Source organism: Protopterus annectens, chromosome 2.part1 (genome assembly GCF_019279795.1).
Source record: "Protopterus annectens isolate FY-2018-M chromosome 2.part1, PAN1.0, whole genome shotgun sequence".
NCBI classification, from domain to species: domain Eukaryota; kingdom Metazoa; phylum Chordata; order Ceratodontiformes; family Protopteridae; genus Protopterus; species Protopterus annectens.
The window spans coordinates 1,077,172,789-1,077,190,477 of NC_056729.1; the positions used below are offsets into that span (position 1 = coordinate 1,077,172,789).

At 37.7% G+C, this 17,689-nt stretch overlaps 1 protein-coding gene across 2 annotated transcripts in view; it reads right to left on the reverse strand.

Annotated features, from left to right (window-relative positions):
• The window catches only part of LOC122794328, a 1,793,522-nt gene that overhangs the window by 1,387,481 nt on the left and 388,352 nt on the right, over positions 1-17,689 (reverse strand). For both annotated transcript variants that reach the window (XM_044062632.1, XM_044062631.1), the window contains exon 5: positions 4,671-4,856. In XM_044062632.1, coding sequence (XP_043918567.1) covers positions 4,671-4,856 — 186 coding nt within the window. The remainder of the gene's footprint in view (positions 1-4,670; positions 4,857-17,689) is intronic.

A 17,689-nucleotide genomic window follows, 5' to 3' on the forward strand; every position in this document is an offset into this window, starting at 1 on the left:
ACTGTGGATCATTCAGCCCTCTTCAAATCTAGTCACCCTTTCTTCTTTCACTGGTCATTTCACATGCATTTCATCCACCTTCCTTCTTTGTTTGCATGTTTGTTCTCCCCTTAGACTCCTTCCCAGTCCTTAAGCAGTCCTCTTATACAATTGCAATTCCTCACATACCCACTGATCACACTTAGAGCCATGATTGTATTGTCATGCCACTCTGTTTCTCTTCACAACTTGTACCCAGGCACAAGCTGTATTCCTAAGCATCCTTCCTCCTTGGCAACTGCACAGCAACCATCCACAAGCTTAGAAGCACTGAAGTGGTCTAGGAATATTGTCCCAGTATGATTTCCAACTTCCAGTTTCTGGTAAAGTGCATCAGTCTGAAAGAGAACTTTAATCGTGTCATACTTTTTTTTCCTGAATCCATGCTGATAGCCCTTGATGAGGCCACAGACTTCCTTGTGGACCTATAACTGTGAGTCTGCTGACTCCTGTAGAATTTCATTAAGATGAAACAGTAAAGCAAAAGACGAGAAGGAATCTGGGTTTAAACTAGGCATACGCTTTGAAAATTCCAATGGGCCGAGAATAACCCACAATACACTGTTTATGATAAGACAACAGGGGAAATGGGGTATTCAACAGTACCCATCAGACATAGCTGCTATGCGCTTGGTTGGGTTGGTTAATGTAGGCAAAAAACATCTCCTTTGGTAGAAATGTATAGGATGGTACCAGGTTAATAAAATTTATAAAGTGATAATAAGGCTAATTTGGAGATCATGCTTATCAGACTGGAAAGATACTTTAAGGAAAAGAAGTATAATGTGAGAAATAAAGAATAACAGCAAAGTAAAAGTTACGGCTTGTGAGAAATATAAGAATATCAGAAAAGATAGAGATGCAATATTTTATGCTTACTTATTGCAGGAAAAAAGCTATTGATGTTAGCAGTGAAATAGTGGCTAAATAGAAACAATTGATATATTGGCATGGCAATCACAGACTGGGGATAGTATGAGACAGATGTTAGGCTATACAAAATGATCATATTTGGATCAACACATGAGACTATAACATAGATGATTTTTACTGCCTTTAAGAATGTTTAAGGAAAAAAGGGAGTATAGATGCAAAATGTTGGTGATGTTGTTCTCCTGAGTTTGGCAATTTACAACCTGCATTTTTATTGTATCAATATAAAATACATTTGTGAGGAGGCATGCAACAGATGGGGGTGTAATGTTTCTGGAAAAAAAGAAAAGAAAGCAATCACAGAATTTTAGGTCCATGTGTCACCTCCAATACCTGATGTGCAATAGGAAGAAGTAAGAAGTAAACAGGTTAGTTCATTCATATGTGGTTAAACCTATATAGCTAAACAGCAGAAAACAATGAGACAGCACACACAAAGAAACTTGGCTACTGCTGTGCTTAAGTTAATAAGAATCGTGAATGCTTAAAGAAGTGATGGACAGAAACATGTCTCATTATAATGTAGTGTAACTTTAAAATACTGTGATATTAATTCAGATAAATCTCATGTGGACAAGACTAAATCAGATTTAACCATGTAAATTGTTTAAATAATATATTTTTAATTAATTTCAAACATCCTTATTCTAAAAAAATGAATATAAGTAAATAATTACTTTTTACTAATTTTTGCATTTTGGAAAATGTTTATCACAATGTTTAAGTGAGGTAGAACACTGCTGATATTAGGTACTGGAATAATGTTGAACTCTTCCAGAGGTCACAACATGCACGTATGTAGAGTGAAGAATTGATAATGTATTTTCATAGAGTGAAAATAAAAGTGGCACAAGACTTGACAATTTTTAGGTGAAAGGTCTTTAATGGAATCCCATTCATAACGATGAACTTCATTAAGCTAATTATTTGTTTCTGTTAGAGGAACTATTTAACACTAAAAGTCAGTGGAATAGCCCAAAAATGACACATGCCATAATGCTGAAACTTAACAGGGTTACTAATGTATAAGGTATGCAACCAAATGAAAATCCATCTGTGAAAGCTTCTGATACTTGGTCATGGTATGGGCATTTTATGCCCATTCACTGCTAGTGAACTTGGTTAATTTAGTACTGACCTTCCAAGTCATTAATTGATCTCCTATTTGCACTGTTTTTTTAACAAGGCATAATGTTTACAGTCTTTAATGTAATCTTCTAATACTTAGCCCAGGCCACCTTATGAACATCAAGTTCCTTCTGCAGCTCCTGTGATAACCAGCATGTGGGGTTATGTTTAACTCTTCTGTTTTAGCAGCCAAGATCTTTTCTTGCAGTAGGCTACAATGCAGAGTTGCAATCAGCCTGGTTAGTTACAGATGACCTGTCAGCACTGGTTAGTCTGTACCAGTGCAAAACATAGAAATAGTTTTAGATTTTGGGTAGTGCATCTTAGCAGAAAAGTTAGACCACAACATGTAATGATCACTGAAGTTCAGACAGAGTTTAGAAAGCTGGTGTGTGCACAACTAGTCAAAGCCATGACAGTTGGTTGTGACATGTCAGTTCAGTGGTGGAAGCCATGATCTGATAAAGTGGGAAACTGTATGACATTGGTATTAAGAGCAAATAAGCTTCCACTGGAAGTTAAAGTCTTCAAGCAGCAATGCTTTTCAGCAGATGAGTGTAACCAGTATGATTCTGAATTCCCCAAGTCCAAAGTGAAGAACCATTGCTGTGAATCCTTTAAAGAAATTGGCTGACTAGAATTGGCCAATAAGTGAAACATGAGTCTATATCTCAATTCATCTCCAAATAACTTGCCATGATATGGTCTACACTGGGAAATTCTGCTCACTGACAAAAACCTCTTGCACATACTTTAAGCAAAAGTAGGTTTATTTATGTTTTTTTTCAAAGATGTCTCTCAATGAAATTGTTTGCTTGAAGGAATAAGGAGGAAGACTGATGTTTTATTTGAAGTCTAACATAAAGGACTGATGACAAAATACTCTGGATGGAGGTATGGGACACTCTGACCAAAAGATGCATATCCGGCTCTTTCTAGGACATACAGTTGTTTCCCCCTTAAGAGCTGCATGGCTCTGTTGATACACCCATGGATGTTCTTTAGTCTTTAGTTGAAAATTCCCCCCTGTAATATTTCAGCTTCTATTCAATACCATATCAAATCATTCATTTTTTCTGAGACTCATGAAACCGTGGAAGCTTAGTACTTATTAATTTGCTGATAAGATGCTGTTATATATGAATTAGACTATTCAGACCCAAAATAAGTCTTCGTTTTTTGCACAGTATAGACACATTCTCTCATCTCTTACCATGCCATTGCATTCCACCATTCCATACCTCCATTCCCTCTAATAATCTCAGTCAATGTTTTTTTTTTTTTTTTTTTTTGCTTGGTCACATATTAGTGATGAATACACATATAATTCCAATAAAATAGTGTAAATACACATCTGTAGAATTGCCAGGCTTTGACAATCTGTCATTATTTGCATACTGTAGAATTTTTCTTTGTGCTTATTTTATGAGTTGCCACGTAAAAGCAGACATTCTTTTCATTTTATTTAGAACATGTCAACTGTACAGCCCTTTGCAAGTGTTTTAGCACATTTATTCATTTTTTAAATTGCTATGGCTGTGCCATATTACATGGTAATTGCTGAGCGTAATAGACACATTACTTAATCCAGAAAGAAATAGCATAATAAAACAAACATGCACATATTAAAATGCACCCTTAATATTTAAATTGTAACAGGTAATTGACGATCATCAAAACAAAGGTATTGTGTCGTTAATAGTAGTTTCAGTTATCTAGCAAGACAGGTGTAAATGAGTATGTCTGAAAATTTGTTATATATATATATATATATGCTCGTAACTGGCAGGAAGTAATTGTTAATACTGAATTGTGTTACATGGTGAAATAAATGGGTCTATATTATCTAATCGAAGAGTCTACTCTTTGAACACATAGTCATCTACACATACACAGCAAATGCTGTCAGCCACGAACGGCCACATCCGCAAATTATTTCCTCTGGAAAAATTCACAAGGCTGTAAAAAAAAAAAAAACTTTAAAACACTTATCGAATGGGGGCCTTTGCCCCTACACTGCCCCATGTGGGGGTATATGCCCCCCACACACCCCTAACTAAATATTCCAACTCCGAGATCACTCTACATTGAAGAAAAGGGCAATTCCCAATAATAGCTGACTGAAGCTTTTCCCGAGGAAAAAAATTGCAGACGTGGCTGTTCGTGGTTTACAGTGTTCACTGTGTATGTGTTAATGACTATGTGTTCAAAGAGTAGACTCTTCGATCACATAATATAGACCCAAATAAACAAGCACTATCCAATTCTGAAATCAAACTTCTGTGGCTCCTCCATTCTGCCCATATGGAATTTTATGTATTTAATAATCTACCTGCTGGCATATCACAAAAAATAACAATTATTGCTTTTCTTTTGTATGGAGGTCAATGGTTAAACATTCAAGGTTTATTTCCATTAATATTTTGAAATGAATAAAACATGTTTAGCTGTTTTCTTTAGCCAAGGAACTGTTTAAAATAATTTTTACCAAAATCAACAAAATACATTTTTAGCACAAGAGATGTTACAGCAATCTGCTGATATGAGAACATTTGGGGTACAGAGATTACCTGATTCTGCTGGTTCAGTTGGGTTTTCTACAGATTCACATGTTCCATCTAATGGAATTTGTCTTATACATTTGCAGTTTTCTCCGGCTGAGCCCGAGCAGCTTTGATATTCATCACATATATTGCTGTTCCATATGTACTCCTGCTCACAGGTACACTGTGTTTCATTATCTATAATTGTGCATACTAGACAAAGGGAAAAACATTTGTTTAATAAAATGGATGATGCTGCAGTCTTTAAAGAAAATTTATTATAGAACCAAAATAGAAATGACAAGTATTTAATATCTGAAATAATCATAGTCGTGCATGGCTTCTAATATATGTATCACAATGCTTGATAATGAATTCACCGCACAAATATTGTTCATTGTGCATGTCTTTTAATTTATTTTACAGAAGGTTTCAAATTGAATAGATCTTAAAAACAATGATCTTTCAGTCTTAAAAATGTAAATAAAGCATACCAACATGATAATGCATTAAACTGCATAATGTATCTAAATATAAATTAATGCAAACCGAAGTAACCTGAAAGCTAGTCCTTTTTAATGTACTACCTGCATGTAGCAAAAAGTTTAGGGAATATGTGAGCTTTACTAGAAAGCAGCTCCCTGTTGGTTAAAAGAAAGTAATCATTAAACATTTTAAAGCTGTAATTCAATACAACATTTATTACAATTCTTTTCACAAAGCACTTTGCCCATGTGGAGATTCAGAAAGAACCCTGCCACCTGTGAGGTGAGGTCAAAAGTGACTGTTTACACAGTGTAGGAAATACCTATTTAGGGACATGTTAGGTTCAATGATGAACGATCTCATTATCAGGTAATTTTCATGTCTCTGAATTGCCCTTTGCTACCTCTGGTGCAAATTAGTAGTTTCTTCGGTAGTCAATGCTGGTGACTGATGCATTGTGTTGGTATGGGCACCCTCTCCCGCATTAAATTCTCTGAAAAACATACACACACACACACACCTCTTACCTATTCCTGAGATGACAGAACATCCCTGATGACTCTCCTTAATTATGTCTCTGCCCTATAAAATCACAGATCCTTATCAATAATGGCAGACATAAGACTTTCATTCTTCTCATTGATAGTAAACTGTATCGTGCTGCTTTATCATTTTTTAAGTATGCCCAAGTGAATGTTTAAGCTTGCTCCCAGGTGCCGTCTAGTGTTCCTTCTGGTGTTGTAAGAATATCTCCTCTGTAGACACCCCCTCATCCCACTCAGTTTTCCCTGATTCTACAGCAGGGGTATCCAGCATGTTTAGTTTGTAAGCCACTTACCCTACTTGGAAATGCTCAGGGGACCACATTACCATAATGAAGATGCACCTGCTTGTTATGCACTCTGCAGCCAGAGGTGCACCTCAGTCGCAGAACAAAAAACACACACTGCTGGTTTCAGAATTACCTGTGTATTCATGTCAGACAGGAAACAGGCTTCAAACTTGAGACATTTGCAAATAATATCCTTCATGCAACATCACAAATATAATGCTGCAAATGCATGTATTAAATTTAAAAATATCATAACTGTGCAAATCTGAATAAAAAGCTGCTGTGATATGTGGCATGCAAGGCTACATTTAATGGGATGTCTGACACTGCTTGTTTTTGTACAAGCAGTCTATGTCTGCACTAACCGCTGAAGTGATAATGTGAAGTGCATCAGCTAGGTGTGCATCTGTGATAATAGATGTCAATTTGTTTTCATATTCTTCATTCTGGAAAGGTGCTGCTCACAACAGTACATTCACTATGATATTTGGATATATTTATGCAGAACTGGCAGAAACTGACTCCACTTTTTTTTTACACTAATATTTGACCTGATGATGGTCTGAACAAAACAATCAGGAATAAGGAAATATATGCATTCTTTCTCTGAACAGTTCCTGCCTTCCTACCCCTCTGAAAAAGACAGTTATTTTCTGTGTTCCACTCTGGTGTTACACTGGGATGAAAAGTAAAACAACAAATGTCCAGAGACATATATTATACTGCTGAGTTTCTGGGAAAAGAAACCAAAGTTACTTGGATAAAATGGACAAAGAGAAAATAACTTCACATAGAAGGAATGAGCATCCAAAAAATAAAAAGGAGAATTAGGGGTGTTATAGGGCAACACTACTCATTGCAACATTATGTCTAAGATCAGCAGCTATCGCACACATCCTGCCCAGCACACTACAGACAGCTACTTACTGAGTGAAATTCTGATGCCTGACTACTACAGAAAGTGAAAACAAATTATGCACATTACTTCTGCAAAGCCAGAATAATAAATGCTTATTTCAAGCAATTAATGGTGTCATATACCTCATATAGAATGCAATAAAATAAAAACAGCAACAAATGGACAAATTCATTTTAACCGGTCCCCATACACATATATGATCAATGTTCATATTGATCCCTTCAATAGTAACCATGTATGCACAAGCAGTAAAATGACATCAAAATGAAACATTTCTCCCAATGACCCTTTCATTAATTTGCCCATACATGCACAAGCACTTCACTGACCTCAAATTAAACATTTCCACCAATGATCCCATCAGTTGTCTGTGCATGTATGCACAAACACCAGAATGAAATATTTCTCCCATTGACACCTTCAGTAGTTTGTCCATGACTGCAGAAGCACTTCCCTGACACCAAAGGTAGCATTTCCCCAACAACCTCTTCATTAGTTTGTCCTTGTATACATAAGCACCAAAATTACATCAAAATGAAACATTTCCTCCAGCAACCCCTTCAGTAGTTTTTCATATCTGCGCAAGCACCAAAATGAAAGATTTGCTCCTAACGACTTCTTCTACTCAGGGGCGATCTCTGCCTAACATACAAAGCTATGTCAAACCCAGAGCTGTTGGACATGCTCCTCTTAAAGAAATCCCAATCCCTCCGAGCTACACGCTCTAGGGACCTAAACCTTGTCACCACAATAAACAGAACATGCTGGAGGGATAGATTCCTGTCCCAGACTTCCCATACTCTGGAACAGACTACATATCTATGTCAAACAGAGCTCCTCATTAGCACTCTTCAAGAAAAATCTTGATGATTGGATGGGAAATGGGAAATTCACCCCGGGGATCACTTCTGTGGCTCTGCTCGACAGGGGCACAGGAAAATAATTTTCTTGGGTGGCGAAAGCCAGGGTACATTTTTTGGCTAGGCTTGTATGGGCCCTAGAGCCGATAGCCTAGTACCTACCTATGAACCTATGAACCTATATGTGTGCGTGTGTGTGTGTGTGTGTGTGTCAGTGTTGACATAACATTTTTCTTTTTTTATCTCCTATATAGTCTCTTCATGTTCCCTTAAATCTTATGTTTTTAAAGGTTTTATAATTAGTTGGACTCTGATTTCACATAATAAATATGGGGTTTAACTAAATTTATAGAAAATAATAATAAGGAAAAGGGAAGAACATTTTTATCCAGTCTCCTATCTTCTCTTCTGCAGTAGCACAAATGGGCAGATGTTTTCATAGAGTGCTAGGTGTTGAATAGTTTAGAGTCTTGTTTAGGATTTCCTTTTCAGAGTTAGAATCATTGGATACTAAGATGGGTTAGTTAAATGTTAATGCAGTGTTTCTGTTTTATTTATTTATTTTTTTAATTTTAATTTATTATTGTCTTCATATATAATATTACATTCATGTGCATTCCTCATGCATAGTGCACCATTTCTCATCAGCAGTTGCTTGTTTCATTTCATTTCCTATTCTGTTCCTAGCACACACCCCTTGATCTCCGTTTTGGTTCACCCTCTCCTCCCTTCTGGTATGATTTTCTTTCTTGTAGTATTTTAATGCCTCTTTCTAATGCTTTTTCAATTTTTCTTCCCCTCCTTTTCTCATTCTACTCAGTTTCTGCCATCTTCTCCCCATGCCCAGGAACCTCGTGTGTAACTCATGCATCAATACTATTTTTGTCCTCCTCCTGTTTTGATTGATGACGGTTTTAACTTTTGGTACTCAGCAGTCTGATAATGTTAACTTCTCTTTCTTTCTTCTTTCTTTATGCCCATATACAGAATTCCCAAATAGACCATACTACCCTGCACCCACACACTCTCTGGTAAATATATTACAAATTTCTCTATCAAATTTTATAATATAAATATACATTATATAAAATTATATTATATTTATAATATAATATAAATTAAAGTTTTTTAATAAGCTTCACTACGTCTACCTCTCCCTTATTCCATTTTTATTAACCTATGCCCTGCACCAACTTCTTCAGATTTTTCAAAGTCGGAAGAAGTTGGTGCAGGGTACCTACGAAAAGCAGTATCGTGTTGCTTAATAAAACTGAAGTCGTTCGTTTATTGGCGTCTTGTTTGCTTATCACTTTGGAATTTAAAAAGACCTGCTTCAGTGAGTTTGGCTATCTGGCTGAGTTTATCTCTGATGAGTTTCACCTCTCTGACTGTGCTTATTGGAGGTGTTTAGTTCTGCTGCTTGGAATTAGGAACTGTGTTGGCTTAGTAGCAGCTTGTTGTTTTTGCCTTTGACTTCCAGAACAAGCATACGTGTGTTTGGGAGGTGTTTAGTCCTGCTGTTTGGCATCAGGAGCTGTGCTGGTTTAGTAGCATTTTCCTAATCTTGCTACCTCTGTCTTTTTGTTGTTGCACCTGAGTTCCACTACTTCCTTAAACTTTTTGAATGTCTCTCTTTTAGTTCTCATTGCTGCAGCCACACATAACACAAATTGAGATTTTATACCCTCCTTTTCTTCAAGCATTGCTAAAGTGTGACTGATGTCCAATGACAGCTTCTTGATCACAAGTTTAAACAGTCTTGGAGATTTTTTCCAACCTGCCTTTTCTGAAGGATCTACCAAAGGAATTCTCACCTCACAATATCAAAAGCCTTCTGTAAATCAAAGAGCATAATTCCATCTTTCGCTTCCTCCATTTGTTATTCCCTGGGCATAAATTCTAGGAAGTCCCACCATTTTTCCTCCCTTACGTTCTTCCCTTCATACAGCCATTTTGCCCTGTTTGTATAATTTTTGGCAAAACTTCATTCAGTCTTCCTGCCAATACCTTTGCCAAATTCTTGATGTCTATGTTAATCAAAGAGATAGGCCTACAACTTCCCAATTCCTGCCTTTCTCCACCCCCTTTAGGTATCATGGCTATGCGTGCCTTCCTCATAATTTTAGATATTTTGCCAGGTTCTGTATTCTTCCCCTAAGACCTTCCACATTTCTTTCCACTCACCATTTGTAAAATTCTAAAAGGAATCCATCTGCCCCTCCAACATTCATTTCTTTCACCTTGTATATCACTTTCCTTATGTCATCCCCTGTAACCTCTGCATTCAGCTTGTATTTTTGTTCAACCCCTGGTATATTTCCCTCTACATTCTCCAGACCCATTCTATGCCTTCTGTACCTCTTGTTGTTTGTAACTCGTCCTAGTCTTAGTATTCATTTAAGCTTTTCCTGATCATCTTCTCCTAAATATTCTCCATCTCCTCTTGTTATCCTCTTTTCCTCTCTCTGCCTGCTACGTCTTGTAATTATTGACTAACTGTTTCCCTTGTGCGTCCCCCACTATCCATTAGTAGCCCTTCCAGTATCATAGGTTCATAGGGTCATAGATTAGTACTAGGCTAACTGCCCTTGTGGGCCATTTTCAGCCTAGCCAATTACCCCATGTGAGAATCAAACCCTGAACCTTATGTTTGTAAGGTAAATACCTTAACCATTATGCCAACCTCGCACCCCAATGGGTTAAATTGTTAAATTTCTTGTTCTGTAATAATTTTACTCTGTAATTTCATTTTTATTGTTTTTTTATTTCTATCTGTAGTACATCCATTTATCTTCTGTGCCACTCTGATTTTTTCTCAAGCTTCCCACTTGCCCATCTTTGCTTCACTTCTTTCCTTCTGTGCTGAAGAGTGACCTTGTTCCCATCCCAGCAGTATTCTTGCAGTTTGTCCGTCTTTTGTATTGACCAGCATCAGCTCCTTTATTAGTTCTCACAGTGTTTTCTTGTCCTCTCTTCCCTTCCATTTATATCTAGCTCACTTCCACCCCCTTCTGATTGTTTTCTACTCCTGCACACTTTTCTTAAGTTTCATGGCTGTATGACCTCATATGTGCCTCTCCTGTATTTGGATCTCTTCTGTTATAGCCATTAGGTTTTCCTTTTCTAACAGCCTGTCTAACATAACTTGCTTGCACCAAAATGTTTCTTTTGAAGGTGTATTCCCTTTTGTTTGAATAGCTTTCCCTCCATATGTTCAGCTGCCCTCCCTCTTAGATTTTTTTGGGCTAGTTTCTGCCTCATCTTTTCTTTTTCTTATATATCCTCTATACAACCTACCTTTTCAGGTTCTGTGGTGACATTGTAAGCCCACATTATCTCTATTCCATTTCTTTTTTTCCATGTTGAGTTAGCAAAACAGTTCTAGAAGAATCCACCTTTATCTCTGTTTTGTGCATACATGCTTCCTATTATCCAGCATGAACCTTCTGCCCTTTTTGCTGCCAGATGTTCCAGTTTCATTTGATTTTCTGATGCCCTTTTACAAGATACACTTGCTATTCCTCTCTTTCCTCCCCCGTCTTGTTCTGCATTTTTCCTTTTGATTAGTCGTAACACAATATTTTCTCCCCATCTGTGATTTTCAGTTTTGTTTCCTGTACTAGAACAATGTCTTCCCATCCTCTTTAACTTTTCCTACTTTATCCTTCTTCTGATAGAATTTGTTGAACCTCTGTGTAATTAATTGTATCTTCCTTGTTGCTTTTTATCATCCTTCCTACTTTCTCAGTTGATGCCACTCAGCAAAATCCTTTCTGTGGGCTACCCTCCAAGCTGAATATAGTGTTCTTTGGCAGCTAACTGTGATCTGACCCCTCCTCCCCATCAGCAGTCACTAGATAACTGCCTTTTGGCTAATTACATGTGCATGGGTATACATGTGCATGGGTATGGCCTGGTTGTAGGTCTTTTAAGTTTGGCTTTTATTTCCTTCCAGTACCCAATTATCCGATATCCAATTAACGATATTATAGTTATCCCAATCCACAAGGGGGGATCCACCTTGGATCCTGGAAACTACCGTCCCATCAGTCTGACAAGCCTTATCTGCAAGGCCATGGAGCGTATTATCATGGAACTTATAAACAAAGACATTTGCAACCTTCAAACACTGGACCCCACCCAGTTTGGGTTTGTGAAGGGCCGATCTTGTCTCCTGAACCTGATTGACTTCTTTGAATCAGTCTCCAGAACCATGGACAAGGGTAAGGTGGTCCACACAGCCTATCTAGACCTTGCCAAGGCCATTGACAACATCCCCCACTCTGGAATCATACATAAACTTACTAAGTTGGGCATTAATCCGTATGTCACCCAATGGGTTGCTAAATGGCTTACTGATAGAACCCACACTGTAAAAGTAGCTGACTCCAAATCCAGCTCCAGACAAGTGACAAGTGGAGTACCTCAGGGTTCAGTCCTGGGGCCGCTCTTGTTTGGCATCTACTTCTCTGAAGTACAGGTCAACACTAAGGGACTCTGGCTAACAAAGTTTGCAGATGACTGCAAACTGGGAGCCATTATTGAATCCCCAAATTATGTGGATACTCTACAAAAGGGCCTTACAGAAACAGATGCTTGGTGCCAGAGCCATGGGCTCAAGCTCAATGCCAAGAAATGTATTGTTATCCCCTTTGGGAAAAAACATGTATCCATGAATTACCATATAGGTGGCAGTACACTAAACACAGAAAGTGTAATAAGAGACTTAGGGACACAGGTGGACAGTGGTCTCACCTTCAATAACCACATCACCACAACAGTCAGGAAATCCTTCTATGTGGCACACCTCATCACGAAGGGCTTTTCATCAGGAAAAAAGGAGGTCATTGTCCCACTGTACTCATCCCTCATTAGACCCATTATAGAATACAACACCCCATTTGGTATGTACCTCTCAAGACATCTGCAACAACTGGAAAGGCCTCAGAAATACCTCACTAAAAGAATCACAGGCCTAAAGCAGATGCCCTACGCTGACCACCTTAAAAAACTCCAGCTATACTCTGTCGCATATCGTCTACTCAGAGGCGATCTCTGCTTAACATACAAGGCCATGTCAAACCCAGAGCTGTTGGACATGCTACACTTAAAGAAATCCCAATCCCTCAGAGCTACATGCTCCAGGGATCTAAACCTTGTCATCACAATAAACAAAACATGCTGGAGGGATAGGTTCCTGACCCAGAGACTCCCCAGACTCTGGAATAGATTGCCCATACATGTCAAGCAGAGTGCCTCTTTGGACCTCTTCAAGAGGAACCTTGATGATTGGATGGGAGAAAGGAAATTCACCCCAGGGATCACGTCAGTCGCCCTGCTTGACAGGGGTCCAGGAAAGTAAATAATGTGGGAAGAAATAGCCAGGGAATTGTTATGGCTAGGCTTGTATAGGCCTTAGGGCTGATAGCCTAGTACCAACCTATGAACCTATGAACCAACACACTAGCACACTGCATGTTAACCCAATACTGATATCACAGCCTTTTTATATTATAGGATTTCTATTTACTGGTCTCCCCTTCCTACTGTTGCTCAACAGTCTTTTCCACTAATTTCAGTTGTGTAATATTCCAATATTTTTCTTTGTGTTTGTTTATTTCCAGTTTTACAGCTCTTTACTATTGCTACTATACTACTTACTGGTTCATAGTTTCAAAGGCAATTAATAGGTATGCGGCCCAGGACAGCATTAATAAGCACAGAACAAATTCCAAATTGTTCCAGAGCATTGCCTGATTAAGTGACTTGCTCAAGATCATGCAGTAGGCAAATGAAAACTGAGGGAATCAGACTCAGGGGATTCATATTACGTTATCGAATTGTTAAAAGTTCAAATGTCATATGGTCAAACCCATATGATGGAACGTTTAACAGTTTGAAAATCTAAAAAAAAAAATAATAAGCAACAGAAAAAAAACTACCTGACCGTTTAAAGCAGGGGGCCAAACCCCCCTGCACCCCCCACCCCCACTCTTTAAATATACCAACTCCGAGATCGCACTACAGTGCAAGAAAGTGAAATCTTCCCATTCCACACAGTACAGAGATCTCCGTTGAAACGTTTGAACTGTTAAAAGTTCGATCATATAGGTTTGACCCTATGATATTCGAACTTTTAACAATTCAATAATGTAATATGCACCCAAACTCAGGAAGCAGCCTGTTAATTGCTCACAGCCTCTATCTTCTTCACGAACTACCCGACTTTCCAGATCATCTTTTATTTTACATTCATCTGCGGTTGCTAGTTACCTTGCATTTTCGCTTGATTCCCCCATACATTCCTTTCTATGCCCTCTAGTTGTTACATCAGCAATTATTACTTACATTTTCTAGGAATTAGAAATTAAACTTATGTTTACTGCAGTTTACTGTGCATCTATAAGTAATTATGAAAAATATTTTCCTACTTTGGAGGCTTTCCCTTGCCCCCCCCCCCCCTTGACTGCAGTACCTATCGATGTCCCAAACATTAATTTCTATCTTTTTTATAAAGATTTGATGTATTTCCTGGGGCATGTTTCATAAGGTAAGGACTTGTTTCATTTAATATAAGCTAGCTGCACTGTCCCCATCCACCTACTTTTTGGTGTATATTTTATTCACTTATGTATTGCTTCTCTTTTTCTTTGCACACTTTCAGTCCTTCTATGGTCCTGTCTTCCACTGCTTTAAATATGACATCCATCATAAATCCTGCTATTCACCTTGTTCAATCTCCCATTTGTCCAGAGGTTCACTTCTGAGTTGCCTGGACCATATGACACACCATTTTCCTATCTACTTAGAGTTCCAATTTGTCTGCCTCTTCTTCTGTTTCTTTCTGTTTTGTGCCTAAGCCTCCCTTGACAGCGGTTTCTTGTTCTTCTGCTCCACTGATATAATACTATCACTTTTCCCTCTACCATCTTGTCTCTTTTTTCATCCCTTTGTTGCTGTTGCTTTGTTATTTATTTTCTGCTCATTTCCTTTACTGACCTTTGCCTGCTCTGCACTTTCTGGTCTTGATTTCTTTACTGTGGGAGTTTCAGCATCTGACATTGCACATTCTCCCAGTCCCTCTTAATCATATCTCTACATTTCTGAACCTTGGTTTACCAGTTACCTGGACAATAGACAACAATCCGTAAAATGGCAAAACAATCAATCTGACTTCCTGGTAAATAAAATCGGAGTTCCCCAAGGCTTTATTCTGGGTCCCTTACTTTTTAATGTATTCATAAATAATCTCCTCACAGTTTCCCTTCAGAGTTCACTTATCCTCTTCTAGTAATTTCCAAGACCTCCTAAAAATAACAAAAATGTTTTTTTTTTCAGAAATAGAAACATGGTTACATGAAGCACAGCTACTTCTAAACCCCAAAAATCAAAGCTACTGATGCATTCTTCTAAACCTACCCCACAGAATTTCAAAATGTTCTCCCAAAACAAAACTGAAATTGAAGAAGTGCACACTTCAAGATTACTAGGCATTACTATAGATAACAAGCTATGCTTTGAACAACATTTAATCAATATAATAAAAAAAAACATTTCAAATTAGGTAAGCTTTACAGACATAAATCGTATATATATACTCATACAAGAACAAAATTGGCTAGCACTCTCTTGCTCCCATTCCTCCTATATGGCTCCCCCATTTTTACAAACCTGCACACATCCCTGAACAATAAATTACAATCATGCTATTATAAAACTGCTAAATTTGCCTGTGGCCTACCTTACAGCACACACCATTGTCAAGCCATTGATATTCCTACAGTACACTAAACTCACCACTGCTCACAAACTAATTTATAACCCAGAGAACTGCCCCACACTCTCATATATCACCCAGTCCTACATCCCCTCTAGGACACTTTGGTCTTCAAACAAACAACTTCTACATGTGTCCAAACCTAAAAAGAGACCGGTACAAAGTTTATATTCCTACTCCATAGCAAAATTATGGAATAACCTACCACCCTCTGTTACTTTAACTGATTCATTAAAATCCTTTAAACATACCTTAAAACACTACTTTCTTGAAAATCAAACTTTCCTATGTGGTCCAAATGTAATTCCACCTTAGAACCAATCCTAGACCTCTGTTGTAAATGGACTGTATTCTTAACTAACAACTTTAACCAGCTAGCTTTCATTACTCTGCATTTTTTTTACATTGATTTATATTTAATGTAAATTACTTTGTTTTTAGCCTCTCTCCTAGCAGAGTATAATTATGAACAAACTGCTACTAAGTGAATATCCAATGCCCATACTTAACCTGAATGTATAATTTTTACTAATTACCAACTACTGAAATTGTATAAAAATAATACATTTTTTGTAAATGTATCTGCCTGTTATATGTTTTACTGCATGTATCTCTCTGTCATATGTTTTACTGTAAATGGAGCTTTTCTCCCTGGGCCTCCACTGAAAACATGTTTCTAACCCAGTGGACTGTCCCGGTCAACAAATGTCAGTAAATAAATAAATTAGGGTTGATATCCCAGTCCATGCCTCGCAGATAATTTACATTTTTACTTTCTGTGTTGTTTAGCTGTCTTGTGATACTTCTGTTTAAACTTTTGAACATCCTCCATATTTTGTAGCCTGAAACATTCCCCTTCCTGCTGTACTTCCATAAATATATCATACATCATGCTGGTGTTCCATTTATTTATTTATTTATTTAACAGGGTAGTGCACTAAAGTCAATGGACTATTTAGTTAGAGCCTGAGTGAATGGGATCACTTAAGAAATGAACAAAGCATATTTATAGATACAACCAAATGCTAAAAAGCATATACATATTCACAGATGCAAAAATCTGCTAAAACATTTAATTCAAGAAACAGTTTACAATGCAAAAATGTGGATGGAAAAATGGAATCATGCACAGGAGAGCTTTTTGGTTAAGATGCAGTAGTAATGAATGAGACTGTTTATGCTTCAGAGATGGCAACTTATCCTTATATAGAGAGATGTGAAGACATTAGAAGAGATGAGTGTGAATAGTTGCAGGAAAGGATACCGTGGGGAGAAGAAAGAAACTTGTAAGAGAGGCATGCAGAAGGCAGAGAATTAGAAATTGGAGGAAGTGTGAGAGATGTGAAGAGAAGAGGGAGGTAGGAAGAATGAGAGGACATAATGGGGATAATGACAAGATGAGATAAAGAAGGATAAAATAGGTATAAAGGAGTGTGAGAGAACTACAGGGCTCATGCAGTGTGATCTCGGTGAGTGTAGCTGCACTTTGGTTGAAGGGGTGTTCATTGAGCTGTTGTCTGAAAACTGGGTGCTTTTTGGCATTTCTGATTAAGAGAGGAATGGAGTCCCATAGTTTAGGTGATAGGATGCAGAATACATGGTAGTGCAATAAAGTTTAAATTTTTTGAGTTAGTAGGGTGGATTAAGATTGGGAGATTCCCGTGACATTATATGTGGGGGTTTTGGTAAAGAGTTAATGGGGAATTAGATTAGGCACCTTACACTGGAGACCCCTGTCTTGTTTGTTAGAGGGTACAGTGTATATACTGGAGACCCTTGTTTGTTAGATGGGTAGAGTGTATACACCGGATAACCTTGTTTGTTAGATGGGTAGAGTGTATAGAGTTGAGAGGCAACCCACAGCTGGCAGACCAAGTTATTTAATTGTTAAGCTGCACACTTTTAGACGCAAAGAGTGTTTGGAGTGGCAAGGAGCAATAGAAAATTACTTTATAATGGCTGGTGTAAGTCAAGGAACAGAAGGGCTTTACGAAAGCTACACATTCAGGGTGAAATCAAATGGTGACAGCTTTGTGGAAAATGATGAATGAAGAGGTTGCAGTAAGAATGGTCTACCCAGCATAATTAAGATTCTGGTGGGAAGTTAAGTGAATTAAATCTTGACAATTGCAGATGTTATTCAAATAAACACAAAAATAATGAAAGAAACTC